The 25,145-nt window shown below is 46.9% G+C and overlaps 2 protein-coding genes across 3 annotated transcripts in view; both read right to left on the reverse strand.

The window, feature by feature from the left end:
- The window catches only part of MMD (monocyte to macrophage differentiation associated), a 43,889-nt gene extending 42,656 nt beyond the window's left edge, over positions 1–1,233 (reverse strand). The window contains exon 1 of one of the 2 annotated variants that reach the window (XM_080374180.1): positions 1,125–1,233. In XM_080374180.1, the coding sequence (XP_080230306.1) occupies positions 1,125–1,165 (41 nt within the window). In that variant the 5' untranslated portion in view covers positions 1,166–1,233. The remainder of the gene's footprint in view (positions 1–1,124) is intronic. The other variant, XM_080374179.1, reaches the window with a different exon arrangement.
- SMIM36 (small integral membrane protein 36) lies at positions 1,219–25,145 on the reverse strand (the record flags this gene model as incomplete). Its single annotated transcript, XM_080375141.1, has 1 exon — positions 1,219–25,145. The coding sequence occupies exon 1, from the start codon at positions 1,546–1,548 to the stop codon at positions 1,219–1,221; it is 330 nt and encodes a 109-aa protein (XP_080231267.1). The 5' UTR covers positions 1,549–25,145.

Genomic DNA, 25,145 nt, shown 5'->3' on the forward strand with positions numbered 1-25,145 from the left:
CTGTGCTCAGAATCAGCTACCCAACACTGCAGCCACTTCTGTGGCTACAGGGTCTACACTTCTCTCTGTCCCTTTGTGCTTCACCTGGAGGACAAAGAAAACATTTCCCTTCCTTTCAAAGGATGTGAACTGAAGTCTACCGAGCACCAAGAGGGAGAAAACAAGGAAGATGTGGAAGAAACTTGCTAGCCAAGGCCTTTAGCTTATAGCTCACAAATCATGGGAAGAACAACAGGAGCTGGTGCAGATAACATTAGATTTACAGGAGATACAATAACAGCCTTCATGTGGCCCAGCTGGAACATGACACAGCTGGAGGAAGGCTCGGGGCAAGAGGCAAGGTCAGACACGTGGAGATGCACATTGAAAGCCAGGACGTAGGTCGCTCTTGCTGCAGAGGGTCAGAAATTCCTGTTTCAGTGGGGCAGACGGTGGCAGAGACACACGCCTGTCGTTACTGGTAAATTCACCCCGGTTCATGCTTTCGCGCAGGTAGGAGGCATTGCGCCCAGCTTTCCCAGGAAGCATATTGTATCCTGGCAGGTGATTTGTGTGGGGCAAGGGGTGCTCCGGACTGTAAAAGCAGAGCTTATGTTCTACCTATGGAAAATAAGTGCCAAGGCAGGGCTGGCACTGCCCTCTGGGGAGTTTATAGACAACATGGAAAGTATTAAATTCTGATGGGAGCAGCAGCTGGCTTCTATCAGAAAGACACTATCTCTAGCCTTTTAAAATCCCTAGCGTTTCTTTTCTCACTGGAGAGATAAACAGCCTTCCAAGGTCATTTGCACTCTGCCGGCTGAGAAAGATGTGCCGAGGCTGCAGAGCAGCGCAGCTCAGCCCGTTGGGATGGGATGCTTTGAAAAACACCGTGTTCCCGCAAAAACAATGGTACCGAGCATGACTTGAGATTAAACCAAGGCCTCTTCGGTGCCCGAGTGGATAACAGCATCACTGCTTCTGACTGCCAGTGGGCTGCAAGGCAGCAGCAGCGTAAATGGAAATTAGTCTCTTTATGGATGGCAGGCAGGACTGCAAGCCTATATCAATGCAGAACATAGCTGAACATAAAATGACCCCCTTGGCAATGGCACCGTATCAAATAAATTGGCGTCTCAACTTACCTTGTGAACGCATTATCCTTTTGCAAACGGAGAGTAAACATAGCAGACGAGGCAAGCTGATCGGCAGAAACCGGAGCTCTGAGGCAGGGTCCCCTTACACAACAGTAGTCCTTTTCCCTGGCAGGTCAGAGGAGTTTTCGTAGCCAGAGACGAGCCCCTTTGCCCAGCGGGTGCCGGGGGAGCCCTGCTGCATCACCACCAGCCGGATCGGAGGCTGGGTGTCTGCAGGGACCTCAGGAGCATATTCCTTGCTGGGATCCTTCCCCCTGCAGTCATAGAGCACGCAGGAGATCAGGAAAACCAGAAGCAAAATAACATAACTAGCTACCAGAATGATAAGATTCAAGGTAACAGGGTCAATCTCCAAATAAAACTCCATTTGGTCCCATACTATTGAGTGCAAACCCGGAGAATGAAGTTTCATATGCACAAGTGAGCGACTGCTAACTGATCAGAATAGATGTATTGGCTTTGCGGTAAAAATACATTAATCCTCAGGTCTCCTGTAGCAATGGATTTCCCTGAACTGGATGATTAAAGCAGCTCAGTTTAATAACTTAAGCTCCTTCTTTTAATGCCACGTTGCCTACAGTGGCAGAAGCTAAATTTGAATGCTACATTGACAGGAAAACAGCCCCCTTGCTCAGGGACTCTCTTTCCTTGATGGGCAGGTACCAAACTGGGTTTCCTCTAGGGGCATTTTGCAGAACATCCCTTCTACAAGTGGGTTTGGGCTTGCGGGCTGAAGAAAACTGAGCTGTGTAATTAGTAAATGAATACAGAAATAAATCAAGGAAAAAGTCATTTGCAAAGTAACTTCTCTCAAAATCTAATGAGCCTGATTCCGATTGCAACTAAGACCTTTTTGCCCCGTGCTAATGCTACAGAAGGGCTTTTAAAATTAATTAAAGATTTTTATTACCCAATTCCATATCAGGGTTACTGGGACACGTCACAATACGGTTATCAAACACTGCCCAGCCAGTCCTTGCACAAACGCAGCTGTAGAAGCCTGCTTCCCGCAGGCTGCTCTGTCCCCTTCAAGTCTCACACGGAAAAAAGCACAACACAACTGGGGCATTTCTGTAGCTTGGGCACCACAAATTTCTTTTGCCTATGTGGATCCTCTGCTTGTTAAAAAAAAAGGTGAAGTTTGCGATGTGGCTGTCCTCCGCCTGGCAGCAGTGCTAGGTTGCCCAGCCACAAAACACGCAAGTACTTTTTGCATCTTCCAGATTTGCATCACAGAAGCTGATGAGTGAGCCGGGACACATATAGCTGCCATGCATTGCCCACAGAGCGCTTACTTGTTTCCCTAGAAAACTGCGCTAGATAGACCACCCCTGCTCTGGAAAAAACAAAAATGTGTAGCAGTGTATATGCTAGCAGGAAGGCTACCACATACAAAAGGCAGGAGGCGACGCTGATGAGCACCACAGACCCTATGTCAGCACGCTCACTGCTTCGACACAAAACTCCAAAGTTTTGGTCAGCATTACAGTGCAGGAGGGTTTGGAAAAGATTAGGCTGCCTCAGCTCTTAGCACTGCCAGAGCTGTGGAAAAGGGCTTTACGTGTCAGCAGGAATCCGATCTGGCGTGTCTAAGCTGTGAGTAAGAAATATGTCATGAGGCCATCCATCCTGTGGCTGTCAACCTCGACACATGCCATTCATTTTAAGGCCAACATCAGCTGCATCTCTCACCATCTGCCGTCACGGGTCTTTAGCAGAGAAGTTTGTATCAAGAAGTAATCCCAAGCCTGGCGCTGCAAGAGGCACGCTTAGCGGGGAGGAGAGAACCCCATGGCACCAAAGACACACGTTTGTGTGACCCTCATGTTCTGTATCTGTTGCACATCATGTGGCCACCTCCGAAGCAGACCAGGCATCTGGCTGTTCAGTACAGTTTAGATGAAACTGAAATTCTTCAAGACGGGCTAAGGCTTTCAATTATGCACTATCCTCCAAAGCAATGATGATCAGAACTGGGATTTGGTTTCAGTGCTCACTGGGAAACTGAAAGTCTTTTGAAAATCCCTCAAAAATGCCTCACAAGCACAAGCGACTTTGAAAAGCGATAGGGTTTATGGTCTTAAATTTCAATCATGTTGCGCTACAAAAACTTAGTACCGAAGTAGTAAATACAATATGGTTCACACGTTGAGAGAGAGGGGGGATTTTATGTTAAAGTCTTTCAAAGTAGTCCTCAGATGGCAGCCTGGATTCCGAAAATGTGCTCACAGAAGAAAGTTAATAGGATTTTTCTCACTTGCCATTATTTAGTACAAGCAAGTTTGCCAGACCTGAATTGTCTCCTCTGAAGTCCTCCATACAAACAGCTTGGTTTCAGATTCCTGTCTAATATTGCAGCTGGGACATACATGACATTAAGTGTTCACTTTAGATAGGCCTCATGCCAGCTTTTAGGGGGACTTCCCAAAGTGTAAAACCCGGTACTAGATTACTGCACCACCTTCCATGTTACCGCAGACGTGATCTCTTGGAAAGAGAAAAGCTTCCATATTTCTACATCTCTGCAGCTTCTCAAAACGCTGTCTTAGAGTGAAAATACATTATACTTTTAAAACACCTCCTGAAGGCTGTACCCAGGGCCTGGTTTGCAGCAAGGAGCATTCATGCTTTCGTTGTGTTCCTTGTCCTTGAGCTGGAAAAGCAGCCTGCGTCTGGAGTCAGCACATTGAAAAATGAAGTCTACAAAGGGATTTGACTTCAATACCGTTACTTATTCCCTCCTCCCAACCCATGTCCAGAGCAGACCATAGATGTTCACTGTTTAATATTCCCGTGCCCAAGGATTGCCAGGGTCTAATACCACCTGCCAGCACCCATGTCCCAGGAGAAGGAGCATCACACCACCCTGGGGACCTTGCCTGCACACATGCTGGGGCTTTTTATAGTGAAGCCTCGCTGCAGCAAGCTGGCAGTAGTCCCAGGGTCAGTGTCCCTGACCCCTCCTCTGCCTGATGCTGCTCCCTCCTGCCCATCCTGCAGCCACAGCTCCTTGGCCGACTGTCCCCCACCAACCTTTGGCACCTTGCCCTCCTCACACTGTTTATGCCTGCATCCTTTTCTTAAGAAAAGTTGTTCAAATCCCTGTTTGCATCTGCGCTGATGGAGTACCGACAGCTCCTCCAGCTTTGCAGTGAGCAGGAACACATTTCCCCCAAGCAAGTGAGAGTCTCAGGACCTTTGGAGGATTGGGAAAAGCCTAAGCCAGTTGTGCATGTGCTTCCCCAGGCAGTACCAGGAACCTGACTGATGGTCAAGGAAAAATCACTGTCTTGCACTCATGCAGGCTGGCTCTAGCAGCAACAGGCGAGACAGTGTCTGTGGGACCCACCTCCCTCAGATGTCCAAAATTCACCTGGGCTACAATGGCTTCAAAGGCCAGACCAGCTCTGCCAGAGTGCAGAGATGGTGGGTCACACAAAACCTGCGATATAGCCTCTAAAAGTGGATTGGCTGGAGCCCACTATTTCTTTGTTCCACTATTTCATTATTTAATGTCTGACAAAAAACCCACCCAGAGGGCTGGAGCTGCCAACTGGAGACCCAAGGCCACCAGCTGCCACCAGTGCAACTCCACACTCTGTTCTTCCCTCAGGTTTCTGTTTTCCCCCCTCTTTTGTTTTGTCCACCTCGATTTATAGACACTTCTGGACAGAAAGCACCTCTTCTGCAAACACCCAGTTCAACTGGGATGAGAGAAGAGGGAATAGAATGTACATAACAGAAATTTACATATTTTTAAATAATTTTTGCTTGAAGCCATTGTACAGTGAATTTCACAGTACAAAAGTTCACAAGTTATTAAAAACAGGAAAAAACTTCTCTAGGATCACAGAAAAAACGGGTTTTGAAAAGAATGTCTAGGGAAGAGGTTCTAGTGGGAGAGAGCTACAAGTGCTCTGTTTTGAGAGCAACTACAGCACAAACTGCAAAGGGATTGCAGGCAACGGCTGAAGTGAAGAAAGCCGTCTGTGAGAAACTACAGCATCTCCTCATGTAACACAGGAGTTAAATAATAGATCCCTGCTGTGACAGCTTTTTTTGACTATGGCAAGTTAGGTCTGATCACACCAGCATTTTGGCCGGTAGATCCAAGACACTAGAGCTCAGAAGGGTGACCCATCACACCATGCATCGAGATGAATGTACACAGCAGGATACCCAAAAGGGACCCAGCCTTGCTAGATTCAGCCATACGGAAGCAAAAAGCAGTTTCCAGTCCTGGTGCTTCCCAGATGAAGCCCGAGTAGCCAGAGTGCCAGCAGAGCCTTGTGTGCTACAGAAAATACTGCTCAACACGCCTGGCGCAGCTGACCCAGTTCCAGCTGGCTGCACCTCGGAGCACGACCCAGCGAGATAGCCGTCACTGCCAGGCTTAATTGGCTTAACTGCAGTGTCATCGCTAAAAATGGCCCCTAGGAAATAAATCTCTTCAATCCTGGTGCAGTGTGAAAGAGGGAAATATGGATGACAGCAATCCCAGCATATTTCAAACAGAATAATGAATGGACTGAGACAGGGTATCAGAAAGGACGGACCTATGTCCTGAATAGCATCTTGTCCTGCCTTGTCTCTGCAGCCGGGGACGGCAAAGGTGGACACATAGAGGCTGCAGGCAGCTGCCCCAGTCCATTGCGTTCCCTGTACAAGAAGGCACAACTTAAGAGGGAAACTGCAGAGATTTAAGGGCAGTGGGGAGAAACCTGGTGTGATCAGGAACCAAACCACAGTTACTCCGATACCTACAGTCCAAATCTCAAGTGCTCAGAGCAAATCCAATGAAAACAGATTTGTTATGCACATCATGCACAGACACTGGTGGTGGAAACGTGCCCACTGAGCTGGGCTCCTTCCTGGGGATACCTCTGGGGTGCTGAAAACACCTGCTTCTGGCGTTTGTAAGGGGCTGCACATAAGTGTGTATTTAGGCTATAGGTCTCGGGGTCTTGCCTTCCTCTAACACAGGCTCTACTAGGGTGTAAGAGGGCTTGGATCGCCTCCCTTACACCCCCCTGCACTACAAGGGGCTGCTCGCCCAGGTCTCCCCTGTTGCCCCCCTGCACTACAGGGAGCTGCTCGCCCAGGTCTCCCCCGTTGCCTGCTTATTTCTGTAGTGCAAGAAGTAGTATATTTGAGAACTTTGGTGGAAAGGGGCCAGTGCCACTAAAACCAACCGGAGGCAAAGGCTAGCCAGGAGCCCGGCAGCACACAGGGGGCCGTGGCAGCACCGTGCACTCACAGCAACCCCAGCGAAGCACAGCAAGCTGTACGCAGTAGTATCAGCACTTTATGCCTCTGCTTTTTCCTGCAGGCCTCTTTCGGCTCAGGCTTTGCAAGATTACCTAGCCCAGCCGACCACACGTAGGTGCTGTTGCTCTCCCTACGGGAGCATCCCACGGCCCGGGAGCCGCTCCGGCTGCCGCCGCCCCCCGCCCAGCGGGCGGCAGCGCAAGGTCACGGCCCGTGCCCGCGTCCCCCGGGTTTCAAGCAGATCCCGCTGTGCAAGATACCGCACCGCCTGTTGGGAAGGAGATTTCTGCTTTTTGAAGTTCTTTTGCTCAATGGTGTTAATCCTTTGTCAGCATCTGAAGAGAGAAACGAGTCTGTTTGCACCGTTACTTTTCAGGGTCTGTACTATGCTCTTTCTCAGGAAGGGCTTGAGTGCAGCGGTTAAACCATTTCCCGCCGCTTTAGAGGTGCATTTGTTATCCGTTTGATCTCTACGGCATTAGAAAACAGTTACAAAAATTCTGGTTTTGAGAAAGGAATAGAAATTCCAGAAGGAAAAGGAAAAATACAAAATAGTCATTATGGTACAGAACTGGTCTGCTCGGTTATTTGCATTGCAGTTCCCTCCTGGGACCCCAAACCCACAAATACACTAGTCAGCAAAACGTCTGACGCTGAGACCGTCAGTAGTCCTACAGAGGTGAGGGAGACAGCTGACACCTGAGGTTAAGCATATCCTGAATCATGCTGAAAAAAAGCCAGAAGCTCAAAACAGAGACTGAAATCTTACCATATTAAGCGTTGCTCATTAATATTGCCTGCATGTTTCAGCTCCTCTCCCCAAAAGCCTCAGCATCGTTGCTACCACATTCATGCAAATGCTTTTCACCCACAGCCCATTGTACTCAGCAGAGCAACTTACTGACTTAAATCCAATTTCCTTTATCTGCAAATCAACCTACTAGAAAAGTCTTAGCTGGAGAGGATCTGGTCCTCAGTAAAATAAAGGCAGTGGCCATGAGGTGGCAGATGCTGATCAGCTATTTTTCTGATTGCTTTTTCTTTGTCTCAAAGCTCCAGGTGAAATATATCCCTCAAACTCATGTCCCAGCTGAGAGGTATCAAACAGAAATGGGGTGCTGGTGTTTACTCCGACCCAAGCTCCTTGCTGGAGGGCTTTGCTGGCCTCAGAACTGGCTCTATTTGGTGCTGCAAGATGCAAAACCGAAAAGGATCTGATTTTGTGCTGTGATGTTTTTTGCTTTGGATAGGGATTTTGCAGGAAAAAAAAATAATTTTACTAGGAGAGTGTGCACGAGTCCAGGATGATGCATGAAAAAGGGGCCGAGGGTTTAGACAGCTTGGCACTAGCCAGTGGGTCACAGGGTGTGACAGTCAGACAGCAATCCTTGTCGTGATTTCCAGTAGGTTGTAATTCAAATGGTGCTGAATGTTCACATAAAATAGTTTAAAATTTAGTTGACTTTTTTCTTAACCGGGAAGACAGATTTGATGTGGAAGGTAAAACCCATGACTTGATTTTAGAACAGTGATCCAATTCTACATGTGAGAGAAATCTCTATAACTTTATCAACACAACTGGGCTGAATCAACAGAGAGAGTGTAGGTGCATTTTAAGCAGTGCTGCTCTGTAGGGTGAGAGCCTATAGATGATTAATACCTGAAGAAAGGGAATATGCTTAATTTTTTCATCTTTAGGTAACTTTCCAATGAGAGGTCAACTACCTCAAACTGTGGCAAACCTAGTTTGATGTGCTGTCAAATATTGAGTCAGTCCATTTGTCCTCAGCTGCTTGAGAAGTATATGCAAACATAAATGCTGCCTTATTATTAATGGTAAAATGACTAAAAACCAGGAAGAAGGAAGTTAAAATGTTTAATATTGAATGCAAGTCTCCTGGAATGGGTCTTACTTACCGGCATGGGTGAAGTAGACTCAAACTGAGTTTCAATTGTGCTGGAGCTGGGCTGCTCACTTGGTTTATCTTCTGCCCCATAAAGTATCTTCTGCAAGAGCTAATCAAGGTAATGCAGATACAAAACCAGAGTGATATAGACATGGTTGCACCAAATTCAGTGAATCTCCTTTTGCTTAGGCCATCTGAGTTTACGATCAATCTCAAAATTACACCATATAAACTATCCCACCCTTTCCACTGTTCTGACTTGGTGCTGCCCAAATAGCTTTAGCCAGGACTTTAAGGACACGCTTCCATTATTTCCCTGGCACTGAAGTACATGTTCATACGCTTTGCCGAACTGGGATGGATTTAGGTGCACACAGCACTCAGCTCAGGCATGTGTGTTCAGCTGAACTGGGGCTGTTAACTACATTGTGGCTACCAGAAATGCAATTATTATTGTAGGTAGTAAAGCACTTAATACGAGAAATCACAAAGTGAGTGCTACAGCTTCTTGTTTTATCACTTATGAAGATTCAGAAGATTATGAAGATTAATTATGAAGATTCTTTCCTTCCTCATTCCCAGCAAATCAGGATTTTGCTGATCTGGCTCACTATGACTTGAGCAGCTGGAGCATGTTAGCAAGAGGCACTTGGTGCACTGAGAGCTGGGGGTGTGTTGGGGATGGAAATGTCTTCACCAGCACAACTGCAGCCTGGAAGAGGAAAATAGGTGCTGGCACCCTTAGGTGACCTCCCAGAAAAGTCAGGTGCTGAAGATGTACAGGAGAAACTGCAGTACCCAGGCTGAGAGGGGGAAGGTCAGGAACTGAAGGCTCCAGTTTGTGGCAGTGCTGCACGCCAGTTTTTGCCATTGCAGACAGAGCTGCTGAACAGTTCCCCGGTTCTGTTTGCCACAGAATCTGTATGTCTTTCCTCAGGGTGACGTGTGTGTTTGCCTCTTTTTCTGTTTGCCTTGGATAAACCTCCATGGGGCAGGATGTAAGGAATACATCACTGTTCCTGGGACATGTTTGAGTGCTGGTGTGATCATGTTACAAATCTGTGGGCAATAAATCAGTTTTGCTTTTGAGTTCAATCTGCTTTGTCTTGATTCACTTTCAAGACTCTTCTACCTTGGGACAACTGGCAACATGTAGCTACTTTTCAAGGAATCAGAGAGCTCTTACGAGCTGGGAATAGATAGAGGCTCTTTGCCCAAGTGCGCAGGTTTGCAGGCAGGATAAAATGCAGGAGTCACCATGGTCGTGAGCATCCACTGCTGAAGTGTCTGCACAACCAGAGGTCTCCAGGTCTGAATCCCGACCACTGCTTTGTTCCATATGATGTTGGGTGAAGAAGGCAGAGAGGAGTTGGGTGATGAGAAGAGGAAGGATTCTCTAAAAATAACTTGGCAAAATCTGCATAAGAAGGTCTCGCAGAGCTCTCTGCTCAATTCAGCTGGGGTGCAACTGGAGAGAAACCCCCCCCTGAGGTTTCCTGAAGCAGCTTTTCTTGTTTGTTTTGATTTTTCAGGCTCCTTGCTAGGATCTCTGCAAAACTGTGTCACATCATGTGAAGGCAGCACATGAAGTGAACTCTGAATTTCATTTTTTGGGTTTTTTTTTCAGGGAATACAGGCCTCCATCAAAAGAGGATACTTGAACACCAGTCAGACACCTGGCGAACAAGCCAGCTGTTCACAGCTGTTCTTTCCATCTCTCTTTTTCATTGTTTGCAGAAACAATGAAGTGATCGAGGACTAAGAGGGTTGAACTGACGAAAAAACGCGACCCAAGTGCCAAGCTCTTTAGTGCTTTTTGTAAAACCCAAATAAATGGAAAAATAAATCAAGCTTAGACATCAACAGGAAATTGAAAAGTTACATCAATGGAAGGACAGAAATGTATACGTCAATCATTTGGCTGGAGATGTTGTGGTATAAACAGATTTTTATCACATATAGCTCTCTATTCAAATTATGTCCTAGATCCCTTTTGTAAAAGTACACAGAGTACAATTTTGCCAACAAGCCTCTGGGAATAAATATGAAAAATAGAGCAAGACTGGCTTTGCTGTCCCTGATTTCCAGTTTGCAAAGGTTTTAAAGCATCAGTTTAATTCAGAAAAACAGAAAAGGCTTATACCTAATACTCAGTCAAGGCTGCAGGACTTGTTCGATGCCTACAGCTACATGCCTATGTGTTTTGCCGAATAGGGATGGGCTCCTTGACTGTGCCATTCCCACTATGTTGAAACCTAACCAGTGTTGTCACCTCTCTTTTCCTTCTTTCACAGCAACCTGCATTTCTTTTAGTTAGTTTGTTTGCCCACAGGGAAATGTTAAATGTGACAGCAGCCTGTCGCCGTCCCAGCACCCCGAGCTCCCGTTCCCATCAGCACACCTTGTGGATGATGCACAATGTCAGCCTGGTGCCACCTCCACCACAGGGACGTGGTCCCTTGTCCTGGGAACCACACTGCTGCCAGCTGCCCTCGGGTGCTGATAACTAACCCTTGAGGACAAAGCCTTTGCCTTCCTTTTGAGATGTACGATATCGGGATACAAACAGTAATAAATAACTGATGTGTCAGTCTGAACTGGATCCTGTTCCCCTGCCTCACCCACTTCCACTCTGTTTACCATAAGGCGCTTTTTTTTTTCCTCCCTCTGCTTCTTCCACACCCACCTTTTAATGTTATGTTCCCTCGGACAAAAGCAGAACTGCAGTCTGCAGCAAGGGACTTTTCCTGGGAGTTTCTCATCTCTGACAAGGAGGGAACCATGTCCATGCTGTCAGGAAGTTTGGGACTCTTTCTTCCAGCCTTGCTCCTGCCACTTGCACTTTCTCTCTTGTCTAGGTCCATCAGTTATACTGCAGTCAGTCCTACCATGTTCCTTGGGTATCTTTCTTGGCACCAGGCATGGTTTTCTGCTGCAAATTTAGACCAAATTATTTTTTCATTGTTCTTTCCTGGCTGCTGTCTTATCATAGCTGCGTTGTTCCTTTTTGGCTTCCTCTGCAGTTCCTATCTGTCTTCTGGCTCTTTGTATATCACTGTAGGCTTGGCTTCGGTCAAGATTTGATGTCATTCATTGGACGTCTTGTTACTGTTAATTCATAACATTCTGGGTTTGTTCTGTTCCTGTCAATGTATTTCAGCCTCTCTGAACGCAAGCTCAGCTGAACTCAAATCAAATGTATCCTTCGACTGACCAAAAAGCCCTGACCTGAAGTGGAAGTCAAGGTGGTGGGAAGGTGACCATGAGAATGCTCACAAGCACATGAAATGAGGACTTGTTTGCCCTGAGCTTTCCGTAGAGCCACGGAGCTGAGTCCAGCTGGCCGAAACCCCTGTGGTGTTCTACAGACCCGTCTGCATGGACTGCAAAAATATGGTTCTGCTTTGAAATCAGGCACTGCTTAGAGTTTTACATGATTTGTTGCAAAGTCAGTTCAATAGCCATAGTTCTGGTTGGGCTCTACACTGATACTTCAGGTTGCTTTTCCCTAAAAACGGCTATAACACTTTCATCTACTGGTAGGATACAAATGAGATCCACTCGAGTCTTGAACTGAAGTTGAAATGTAGAGATCAAAATAAATTATGACCCCACAAAAATGTCGCCAGTTGTCTACATCAGCCCACAAGTCAATAAACTGGTTCCAGAAGGGGAAGCACATATGGATAGAGCCACGTGGGTGTGTACATCCTTGTCTCTAAGGCCCCTCGGCTGCTCTGGTTGCAGCCAGAGGCTCACGCCTGTTTTCGCTGGTGTTTACTTTTGCTTTACTGCTTCTTGTATGGAAAATCTTATATGGAAACACTATCGCGTTTCCTGTCTCCAAGTGGCTGCTGAGGTCCTGGTTTCCCAGATCTTCAAGCAGATGGCCAACTTGATGCATAAATATGTGAATAAAATTACTTCTTTTCATGCTTTCAAGTAAGTAATTAACTACCTGGTAGCATTTAACTGTATATTGGGTGATTCAGTGGAGACAAATCAGAAGCAAAACTGATATAAACACATGATATTCTGAGAATTGTTTCAACATTTTTAGCCAATTGCTCAGCAACTTCTTTTGATTAGCAGCACACTTAATCTTCAGGTAGCAAAGGTGGCCAAAGAGGAAATTTTGAGAGCTTAAGCTTTAAATCTTCCAGGCATTAAACCCACCATTTGTGTCAGAGGTAGGTCATCCTGTGAAAAGGGAGGATGATACAACAATTTATGCTCTTGGGCTGAGTGCCACACTGTATAGGGACATCTATTTTCAATTTAATATAACCACTCTGTCTTTTGTCTAATGTTTAGCAGTTCTTGGTCACAATTATACTGAGATAATCAATAATCCCTTGGGACATAGATGCTCTAGTCATTGTTAGCGATGTGCCATCTTTGTCTGTGAGTCAATGATGCATACCAGCAGCTCAGCAGCTGCAGCCCACATGAACCCACTCGGTGCAGAGACATAACCAAACCAAAGGAAAGCTTTGTGCAGTGTGAGACTGGTACACACCATTGTCCCCTCTGGTGCCACCTCGCTGATCACACTTCAGCTAATGTGAGGGCTACGTCTGGGCAGTGGTGGCTGAACCTCCTGGTAGTGAAGAGTCTGAACTCCACCATCAACATTGTCCTGGTTAGGGCAGTACCTCAATAAACTAAGTGCAGCCAAGTGCTGTTTTCATTCTTATTCTGACAGATCAACTAATTAGAGCGCAAAATAATATTCTCATGCTTGGCAAATCCTTTTGACTTTGAAAGATTTTTTTTTTTTTTTCTCAGACAACATGGAGACTCAGCACTAAACTACACAAAAGAAGTTAAATATCCAATTTCAAACAGTTGGCTCTGGTCTGGAAGCACTTCAGTTGCTTGCCATGATTCAAAGGAGAAAAATTATTTCATTTTGCGTACTGTAATGCTTTTTAAACAGCACGTTGGCTGACCCATCCTGGATCACGACCTCATGAGCTTCACATACATGTTTTTGAAAATAAGTTTTGTGCCTTGCCTTATCAAATGGATGCTCCCTTGACACTATTTTACGGGAGACACACAGAGGTCTAGAATGACCCACACTGGTGCGTTATCCCAACCCCAACCCTAACCCCAAGCCTAACTGCATGGCCCTCAACCACAAAACAGTGTACAAGAAGCCTCATAGTAGACATGGGCAGTTCTTCAGTGATGAAGTGAACGGCTCACTTGTATGATGGTATGTGTCTGTAAGTGTAAGGATTTAAAGATTAGATTCACACGGAAAAAGCATGGAGGATGTATATTTTTCACAGATACAGCAATTTTGCTGCAGGTCTTTCCATGCATCCCCCCACTTTCTAGAGGTCCTCTCTCCTTTCTGTTGAGTACATGTTTGAGATGTTTGTTTCCAAGGGCAGGGGTCAATCTCCTCATGACAAGCCTGCCATACCCCTGCTGTGGGAGGAGCAGGGAAGGTGAAGGGCTGAGCCACCACGTGCTGGGACCAATCTGCACCAGGAGCGCTTGGAGACAAGGTGACCACAGGATAGCAAGGAAGGGGTATGCTGCTTCACAGGTGGTGGGTTTATCTGTATGACCTGACCCAGGCCACAATGTCAGAGAGCCAGAGTAGCTTTACTGAAGGCCGTCACAAGCTCAGGCCACCAGAAGAGGCTGTGCTCTGACACCTGGGTGTGTTACATCCCCAGGTCTCCTGTGGCAGTATCTGCAGTTGCTGCCATAGGAGGTAGACTCAACAAAGTCATCCTGATGCTCTGGATTCACATCGAAGTGTTTCTCAGATCCGAGGCTGAAACCTCCTAAGAAGCCACAGATCCTCACAGCTCAGGTAGAAATCAGTAGCCAACCCCAGTACCTGTCCTTCATCTTCACAAGGGCAGTTTCAAAGCAACACCAAAACATGGCTTTAAGAAAAGTCTTGGGAGGTAACAGGAGGTAAATGAGACATCTGATCCTGCAGAGAAGATATTTGTACTCAGAGGTGTGTTAAGTTTCACAAGACTCAGCACAACACTCAGGCTTCATGTGGACCACCCAGCTGCATGGCAAGAAACCCATTTTTCTCGTGGTTTCATCCATGTCTTTGCTGGACTGCTGCTTTTACAGCTCTCTTGTTTTCCCAGCTGGTTGGTGTGCCTGACATCAGGTCACTGAAAGCAACGGCCTTGCTCAGAACTTAAACAAAAGCTCTTTCAAATTTAAAAAGAAGAAAAAAGAAAAAAGCCCACCTGCAGGGGGGAGCCCCCTTTTCCAAGGAGGAAGAGTTTGCTTTGGAGGCCTTTCTACAAGAAATCCAAGGCTGAACTGGCCCATGACTAACATTGCCAAGGTGTGTGCAGTGGGTGAGATTTGACTATCTCTTTAAGGTAAGAGAATTTCGAGAAAAGACTTCAGTGACAGAAATATATACCCAGGGTTTAAGACAGTGGATAAAACTCCCTTCCTGATACACAGATGTCAGAAAAACTGTGGACATAAGGGACTGGCTAAAAGGAGATCAAAACTCAAATGGATGGATCCAGAACATAGAAGCTCAGTTCCTACCACAGCCATAAACTTCACATGTGTTCGGAACACTTAGTCACTGAGAGGATGAAATCAAAGCCTGGTTGCAGGGTACCAGCGGCTAAGTCACCTGAATAACCGAGGGAGAAGGGAAGAGAGAGGAGGTGCTCCCAGTTCCAGCCCCAGCTCTCCTCCTCATCCTCATCTTTTTTCACCGAATACCCTCGGGAGGTAAAGGGAAGGAGATGTTTCTTTCCTAATCTTGTTTTTCTTGGAATATGGGTCAGGACCCTGCTCAGTGGGAAAACAGACAGGCCCATCTTGCACTGTCCTGAACGGGTGGTCTCACCCCAGACATCTGCCAAGCTCTCAGATACTTTGGGACACAACAAAAGTAATTGCTCTGATTTTACTCTTTGGGACCAAGGTGCATAGCCCGTAGCTGTGAGCAAATTGCAGCCAGCCAGCAAAATACATCCAACTGGTGATGTAACCCCTTCTGCCCTGCTCAAAGGTGGTCAGAAGCCAGACACCTGCCCCAGCATTTCCCAGCCATGTTGTCCTGAGCATGCTCAGGCCACTGGACCTGGAAAAGGACCTGCAGGATATGGTCCAAGAGAGGAAGATCCACAGCATCATCCCCAAAGGCAGCTGCCTGGGTCTAGGGAGGTGCCAGCATGAAGTTCTATCTGTCCTTCAGGAGGGACCACCTACCCTGGTGCTATCACAGTAGCTAAAGAAGCTCAACCATGAGTGGTCACAAGTAAAATACAGCCATATGTCCTGGTGGGATAGCCATCTCCATAGCACGGCTGGGCTGCAGTGCAACAAGAAGGAACTTGTAAGGGGACATAGGCATTATGGGCACGTAAGGAATGCTTCCAGCTTTACCACAGGTCAGATTTCCAAGAACCAGACACTGTAATCAAGTCATTCTGTGGCAGCTATTTTTTTCCTGGAGCACAGAAATCAAGACCTCTTTTTGCCTGGCAGGAACCAAATAGGCTTTGAATGAATCAGAATTACTGGAGAAAAACATAAGGCCTTTAATGTTTTATGCAGAAGACCAACAACTGTAAGCGTTCTGTGAGCACACCAGGGTGTCATACATCAATCCCCTGATATTTTGTGTCCATGTAGACATACCGTCTTGATTTTTAAACAACTGCAAAAGCAGAAATTTTGTTCCCATGGAAGCTATTTTTTATTACACTCCTAAACCTAATCCTAATTCTTCCAAGTGTACTTTGGACAGTGGCCAATCTGTGCACGTGTGGTGGGAAGCCGCCTTGCACAGCTCCCTGCAAAATGGGACAAGTGAGAGCAACTCCACAGGTTCCTGTGGCATCCAAGTCCATGAGAAGCAGAAGGCAGCAACAATGGCTCAGCTGGTGAGGAGACAGCAAGTGGCATCCTGTAGGGGCCAGGACAGAGGTTGGTGTTACAGTAACGGGGTGGAAGAGCAACACAGAGAGATTTCAAAAAAAAAAAGGAAGAGCGAGCTCCTTTGATAGCCTTAATATCACAATCAGGAGAAACTTCCTGGCCTCATATTTTCCATATAAACACTCTCCACTGGATAAAGTTAATGGTTCCCAAACTGCAATGCAGAAGGGCTTGATCAGTTCAATTGACGTCACAGATTGAGTATTTTAATGAAATGTGCTGTGCTTCCCCCATTTATATGTTTGACCCTAACCTTTACCAGATGTTCAATTCATGCTCACTTGCAGACACTGCAGCACTGTGTTTTGGAGGCTCTCGGAAATCTGAAATGCTGAAGTGGAAATAAAATCCTCTGACATGAACTGTTTTGTTTGAGCTGCTCCACGCCACGGGCGACAGGCTGTGCGGAGGGCTCTGCTCTGCTTACACAGAAGCGTACCCAAAAGAGACGGGAAAAAAGAGTCAAAAGGGTTATACTGTGCACAGCCTCCCTATGCAGGAACATAAAGAATCCCCTTGCCCAACAGGACTGAAATCACAGCTCCCCCCTGTACCCTCTACAAGCAGTGGCCCTGAGACCAGCAAGGAAAGGTAAGCCTGTGTCAGGGGCAGCAGAAAAAGAGCTAGAAACCCTGAATTCAGCGTTTGGCTCTGCTGTGTCTCCGTGGGCAAACTGTTGCTGTCTCTCAGCCTTGTTTCCCAGCCACAGAACAGGACAATGTCCCTTTGCCCAGTTACATCCTGGGTTTATCAGGGGCTGGGCTGGGGAGAGGCTGCGTGGCTGGGACTGCCAGGGCTCACTCATGTCCCTGGAGACAGCCCAGGCCCTTCCTTGGATGTAAGCAAACCAGTATCGGCACCACAGCCACACCATGTCCGTGTTGCTCTGGATGCAAATCTGCTCCACGCTGAGACTCCCCCCCAGCAGTTACACCTCCAAAGCAGTGTGTTGCTGAGCTCTGCAAAAAGTGAGACCAGCTGGAGATAAGTCACAATCAGGAAAAAAGCATGTCACCAAAAAGGATGCCATCAAAAGTTTTCTGGTATTTGGTGCTCATTTAGAAAGTCTCTTTCTCATTCTTTCTGCAAAGAGAAGATGAACTGATGGAGCAAGAGAGGGTTAAAGGGAGATCCATGTTCCCAAACCTCAGCTTTGGTTTTCAATCACTTCATTTTAGATAAATTGGAAGCTGGACCCAAGCCACCCTTTAGTTCTGGGTTTGGATTAGCAAACTGAAAGTCATTGATGAGGTTTTGCAAAACCAAACCCATATCCTCCTTGGCCTGCTCCTAGCTGAAACTGAGCTAGCCCTGAGCAAAAATAAGTGAATCACTCCTTAAAACACACACACCAAAAATGCTGAACTCAACAACCACAAACAGAGAAGGAGCATATGAAAGCCTGTGAAAAGCATTCATTCCTTTTAACCCAGGAAAGACTGAACCTGCAGCACGAGCACTTTGCAACAGATTAGGCAGTAAAAATGTTTAGAACTGTTAAAAAATATAAATGGATGGTTTTGGTTTTAGTAATTCCATGCACACATATAAAAACTATGTATTCTGTGGCCAGTTTTCATTTTTCCCCAAGCAGATGACAGTAGCTGTTAGTGGTGGCACCCTCAGACCTGCCCATGTTTCACTTTGACATCGATCCTACAAACACAGTTCAGTGGCTTGAATCCAACTTGGGCCAAGGTTCTCCTGACCCCAGGGTAAAAGCAGCCACATATGGAGCCAGACCAGCACAGCTGCCCTGCCTCAAGCACACACCTTGCTGTAACCCAAAACAATATCCATGTTTAGCTAAGTCTAAAGTGTTGATTATGTTCTTGAAAGTCACAGCTGCCTCTCAGCCCCATCTAACTGCAAAGGAAATCTCCCTCCTGCCTCTGGTGTGGCCAGAGGGTGGAGAGATGCTCACGAAGGATGAGCCCTCCTCTGCCTGTGAACCACAGTGCAAAACAGGGGACAGGACCATTTGGCTGGGTGCAGGTGCTGTGCATCCATGCAGAAACCCAAGCAGTGGTCACGAGCCAGTTTCTGCGTGCCAGAGGAGATGCAGCAGCACCCTGGGAGCTGTGGGTGAGGGTTTGGGTGAGGGCTGTGCACCGCCACAGCAATGCCACTGCAGCACCACTCATGTCAGCAGCACAACATGCCCCACAGCGCAACCAACCTGGGGTTTTCTTCCCAGAAATCACAAAAAGAAGTGGGAATTATACAGAGACTCAAACCAAACCCAAACTCTGCCAGCAGGTTCACAGCCAAGGCACTCACAGCTTGCTGTGGGGTGTGCACTGTGCCCCACACCTGCACGGCCACTGCAGCGATGGCCCCTTAACCCTGTCTCCCGATCACCAGCCCATTAACACCACCACACTTCTATTAGCAGAAAATCTTAAATCCAACCATCAAGATGTTAATGTAATTGCAATCCGATAAAACCAGCAGGTAGGGCCCCTCTCAGCCCTGAGGTGGGCAGATGGCCTCCTCTGAGTTCCCACATTCACAGTAAATACAACCTGAGCACCAACAGTTAAGAGCATTTTGCTAGTGGCAACAAGAGGGATTCAAGCAGAGTCAGAAATAATAGCATCTTCTTTTGGATCAGGGCTGTGAACTTGACTGGGCTGTCTTCCCTGCCCTAATTTACACGTCCCCACAGACACACATATTGGAAGTGATTTTTACAGCCAGCCAGGAGACAGCCACATAACCCACACCAGCTCTGGTAGGAATCACATGCCTCAGTCCCCTACAGTATGTCTGCCTTTCTGGTAAGAAGAACGCAGAGGGCTGTTTTTCTGGTATCCCTTAAGCCCATTTGGTTTTATTTTCCTTTACTTACTGGCAATAAATTGTTCCATTTCTCTTGCTCACCAAACACTTTTCTTTATATTGTGGGGTTTTTTTGTTTCCTCATTTGTTGCAACAGGAGTGATGAAAGACACTGTCTGGGTTCACCAGATCACACACCAAAGCTAACACAGGGCACACAGCTTCTTTAATGTCACTTCTCAAAATCCCACCTTCAGCTCCCATTCCCAGCCTGCCCCTGAGGGCCAGAGTTGTGCTGGAAGATGTCCAGACCCTGGACCAGCCGAGCTTTCCCACCTCCTGCTTTCCTACACATAGCTTTTCCACCAGCCCTTCACCCCAGTGAGGGTTAGAAGGACCGATGCATCTCATAGATGTTCATCGTGTATGGATTTGCACCCCAAGGGCAAGAAGCTAAAAGGGAATTCTGGCTTCCCTTTCTGAGCAAAATCACTTGACAGAGGGAAAGACTGCCCCTGAGAAGCTCCTCTTAAAAAAGTCAGCTGTGGCATGGTCTGACACAGTGGGTCGGAGAAGGTAATTCGAATCTCACCTAGTGCACATTGTTTGGAGACTCACTAGCTTTTCCTAGTTTGTGCACTTTTCCCTCCTTATTAAAGAAGCACTAAAAGCAATAATCTGTAATAACAAAAGTGTCAAACTCAGGAACACGCTGATCCCAGTTAACACACAGCTCCCCTTGCAGCAACCATCTCCCTGGATGGTTTAACTCAACTGCAAAAGGAAATTGCCTCAAGTGAAGGGAAGTCGAGCCAACAAAGCAGACAGCTTAATAATATTTTTTTTTCTCTTGTCACAATTGGGCACAGAGGACTGACAGCCTGGATTTATGGCTGGGTTTACAGCCTTTGCTGCCTCCTAGCAGCTGTTGTGCAAAATAAACCACCACCCAAAGCAAAAATCACTGAGTCAAGAGCGCTCTGCCTGAGAGGAAAAAGTGCAGGCACTTACTAACGAAACTAACCCCTGATAATAAAATGTCCAAGAGGAAAAGGTATTTATCATCTTCTTATTGAGATGAGATGTGTAACTTACTCTTTCTTGTGTTCATGAATGCATGCACACTCAGGAGAAACGCTTGGCAGCCCGAGTGCTTGCCTGGGGCACAGGCTTTTGCTGAAAGCTTTACCCAGCTCTCCCACTCAGCTAAGCTGAACCAGAGGAATCAGCTAAGAAAAATGTGGAGGAAAAGGTGAACAGGGTATTTATCAAAACTCAAAGAGCAGGAGCCACAGAGACCAACCTGGCCTTTCCTGCCCGGTTGCAGTATCGGATGCACCACACGGCACCAGCTAACTGGGCTCCCACACAAGACGTGCAGACCTTGGTCTAACCCAAGCAGCAACGCTGCCCGTGGCATTCTGAGCCCTGCTCATCCAAAAAATCTGCCACAAACCTGCAGCCTCAAGCAATCACAAAAACTTGGGGAAAAAAGAAAGATGCATGGATGTAAGTAGGGTTGCTATTAGGGTTAAACTGTGGTTTGGGGGACAATGAGTAGTGGCAGGGCCACTTTGGGGCCAGGCTGGTAGGAAGGTGCCATTGGCTCCAGCATGGAGGTGATAACTGCAGCAAGTTTGCAGCTCTGAACTGAACTCTCTGGCTCATGTGGGAGAGGAAGGAAGAAACGGGAGTTGAAGATGGCTGTTGTATTGGATACGCCAAAGCTGCTGTTGATTTTAAGCCAGCGAAAAGTGATCTGGTGTGTTCCCTGGTTGTCTTGGCTCCCAGTCATAAAGGCACTTAAAAAGCTGTATAGCTTCAAGTATGTGCTTAAGTGCTGAATTAGTCGATTAGCGTATTTACACGCCTGCAATCCTTGCAAAAGTCAATTGAAAGCACTGGGACTTTGATGAATAATTTCAGTGGCCTCTGGAGCAGACCACAGACACCAGGTTACCCTCCCTGATCACATCCCTGTAGCCTGTGGCAACCCCGCCCTGTGGACCTGCTGCATGGGGAAAAGCTGAGCTTGGCTGCTTGCGTCTGGTCATCTCTAAGCTATATTGAAGCAATTTTTGTGATCTGCTTCATTGTGTCATTTGCAATACTCGGTGCCATTTGGAAGCTCCTGGCTGCATGAAGCAGAACTCAGTGTGTCCTGCCAGATATGGGCTTAAATGCTCATGTTTGGAGTTTGCTTTTCCTGCTTATTGAGGCTCTGAACTCCAGTGATGTTTTTCCTTTGATTTAATTAGGGGTAGCTGTTTCCAAGGAATTATACATATAGCTCACATCAAAGACTTGAAGGGCAGTGATGCACCCCAAGATGCAACGGTCGTGATTCACGGTGACTCATGGGCTGTGTCCAGCCGCCAAATGAGTCAGCATTTGCAGCAGCCTCATCATAATCCACCCGCCAAAGTCAAGGACCTGTGGTATCATGTCCGTGCTGGGTGGAAGAAGATGAGCCTGAGACACCCCATCACTCCTCAGACCACAGCACACAGCAGTGGCCCATCCCCAGGAAGGCGTCCCATGGGACTTGCAGCTCTGCACCATCTTGAACCCCCCCCCCCCCCCCCCAACAGGGAATTAAAAATCTTTGCCTTGCCCACATCTCTAGTTTGCTCACAGAAGTATATAACAAAGAAGAGCTGAATTTCTGGTGAATATCAAGGCTGGGTGCAGAAGACGTTCAGTCTTCTCAGCTCATTAAGAGCCAGACTCGAGCCAATTCCAAAGGAACTTGTAGCCAAATGAAGTGCTGAAACAAGTTATTTCTTTTAAAACTTCTGCGGAAGCAATATCCTTGCTGGTGCAGCCCAAGGGAATGATCACAGCGCTGGCCCGCATGCCCCTTCACCTCTCACACTTGCCAAACAGCAGCAAATAATAGATTTTTTCCCTCTTTGGCAGAAAGTGTAATCCAAATTTTTGCCGATTCTTGTAAAATCTGAAAGCTGAGAAAACCTGATTTTTCCACACACATGCACTCAAACACATACCCCGTGTAATTTGTGATGCATTTCTATAGATGCAGGGGAGGGCGGTGACCGTCTGTTTTTCTGGATGGGAGAGCAAAAGAGCCACAAGAAAAGTTCTGGTGAGGTGGCTCATCTCAGGGCTGTGATTTAGAGCTGTTAATACAACAAATCCTCTCCAATTGCCCTGGCATTGCTCAGGAACCAGAATCCAGCTAAAAGAGCAAGCTAAGGTCAGGCAAGTTTAATGATGACCTACTTGACTGGGAAAGTGAGGGAAAGGCCGGATAAATTGTCACCCTTGGGGCCAAGCTAAATTGCCGTGGGCTGTGGCCCTGTGGCTGCCGGCCAGGGTGATGGGCGCTGCCATGTCCTGTGGCCTCGCTCACAAAATGGGGTTTAAACTGCAAATGCGATGGCTCATCCCTTGCCTCTGCCCTCCCAGAAGCATCACTGGAGGCCAAGGGCAGTGGTCAGCTCTGTCCTGGCGTGCATCAGTGCAGGCATGTGTCTGCACTTGCAAGGGGGCAGCAAGGCTGGAATCTTATTTTGGATTGACTGAAAAAAATAGCTCAACAAATCCTAACTCTTTATTTCAAATTTTGGGTTTTTTTCTTTTTTTCTACTTTTTTTTTAAATTACCTGATTGGAGGAAACACTGAAGCTATTTCTAATACCTTGTTCTGAAATAGGGTGCCATCTTAGTTTTGAGAATGTTAGAAGAGGACATTGAAGTTATTTTTAGAGAAAACCTAAAAATCTAAACAAAAGCTTCAGCAAACACAACACAGACTCAGAAAACATCCTGATGTCACCAAATCTGTACTTTTCACTGGAAAAAGATGCGTGAGAACCATTTGCCTGTGTTTACAGAGAACCTATGGGAACAGAATGGCTGCTGCCACCCACCCTGGGGCCTGTTCCCATCCCATCCCAACCTCCCGACCATCCCCTTTGAACTGGGAACATCCTGCATTCCCACATGCACAGCTCTGCTGGTGTGGCTGGCAGCACCAGCATCAAAGGGATAAGTTACAGGATGGGCAAGGAGCCCAAACTGCCCGGAGCCTCACCAGCTGCTCTCCCTGAAGACAGATTTTCATGGATCTGTCTCTCCAAGGATGATGCTGGCTCACAGTAGAGCACATCCTTTAAACCACAGCTGGAAAAAGTCATCAGGAGCAAAACTGTATACCACGTACAAAATAATTTGGTGCGTTATTTAGTTTAAATGATATATTTTCTTTTCATATCCAGCGAGGCAGGCGAAATAAGTCAGAGCTGGGGTATTACAAAAATCCTTGAGCAGGGCAGTTTCATTGGAATAAATGACTTTTCCCAGAGCGTTTGCCAAATAGCACCACAACACACGGAGACCCCCAGCTAGGGCTCGCTCACACTGCTGCAGTTGGGTGATTCCCTTTGTGGCCGTGTTCCCCACAGGAGACAGTGCAAGCAAACACTGACATTGAAACATCCTTGCACACCTATGTGAGCACTGGGGGTGCCCAGCAGCCTATAGGGGTGCCTTGAGGAGTGGGATTGCTGGCACATCACTAAAAAACCAACAAGAGGGACAAAATCTCAGGCTTTCCTCGCCTGCTTCGCCGCTGCAGATAAATTACTACTTTTACAAAGGCATGACTTAATTCTTTTCACGCTAACCATCTAGCCCCTCCACAGACACGGAGCAGACTGGCACGGGGTCGTCTCAGACAGGATATCCTCCAGGGAACAGCCTCTGCACAACATAAAACAATAGAGCCCTGCCTTTCGAACCATAGGCATTTTAAAAGATATACAACATGCCCAACCTCTTCTCCCCACAAACCTCGGATATCTGCTACGCACAGCTGTCAGCACCATGATATCAGATATACAGCGTAATTTATTTCCTGCTGTTTGTGAATGAGTCCCACCAATGTTACAAGGAGCAGAGCGGGCTCTGGTTCTGCACCTCGGCCCACCCCTTCTAATGCTGCAGGTTTCTAAAGCTCAGGTGTTGGTACGTTTGCATGCTGAGCCGAGACAGGTTGCTCTGCTCCCAGTGCTCAACAGCACAAGCCCACCAGGCAGTCTTACACATGGCAATGGCTGCAGATGCCTCTCCACAACTCCACTTCCATAGGTACCCATCAACCATAGGTTTCGGGATCAAGCCGTTCGTAGATGTACATAACATCATAGTGAAGCCTTTCACAGGGGCTTTAAAGAAACTGCTGGACTGAAGCATCTTCTAATCACTTTATGCACCAAGCGGAAAAGCAACATTTACAGCGGTCTAGGTTGGTCATAAAACAACCAGCCAGTTGTTCGCAGTCTCTCTGGTTTAGTCAGGTTAAGTTGCACTGACTTGATTGCTGTCAGCTGAGCTGCTGGGCCCTATTCTGCTCTCAATTATGCTAATGCAAATTTGGAACAACTCCACTGATTTTCACAGCATAACCTAATTTAACGGAGAGTAGGATCTGGTGTACTTTCTAGATTCATACTGTGTAATAGGGAACAGACCTGAACCTCTGACTCATTAGCAAGGAAACATATACTGAAATTAAATTCCCAGTAGGTAAACATCTGTTGAGCCCTTTTTTTTTGCCTAGGTTGTGGAAACAGCATGACTTGCCGCTAAATTGTAGCCTGATACCCCCTGTCTACAAGGGGCAATTTCTGTAGCACTGAAAAGGTGAAACAGAGAAAGTCTCTTTAAAAGCCCTTTCAAAGCCCTGAAATCCTGCCCATGGGATTACGTGACCCTGAGCAGTCTCGGGTGAGCAGGCAACTCCGAGACGATGGCACGGCGCAAGCAGCACACAACCATGGACTTCAAGGGTTCCAGGATATTTCTTGTGTGTATCACATCTAGTTCCTCCCTCCTAACTCCCCTGGAATTGGGTTTGGTTTATTAATGTCTTCATCAGAATGGAGACTGTTTGTACCGGGCTTTGGGAAGAAAACCCTTCATGAAGGAGCACGCTGCTGTGGGTTGGCTGTGCGCAGGGCCAGGGGGATCCTTTCTGGCTGGTGGTGGCCTTTGGCGTGCCCTTCCCAGTGGCACGTGTATCTTTCACAAGCATGTTAAGACAAACAGGACAGAAAGTAGCTCCTTTTCTCCC

Source organism: Falco punctatus, assembly GCF_963210335.1.
Source record: "Falco punctatus genome assembly, chromosome: 1".
NCBI classification, from domain to species: Eukaryota; Metazoa; Chordata; class Aves; order Falconiformes; family Falconidae; genus Falco; species Falco punctatus.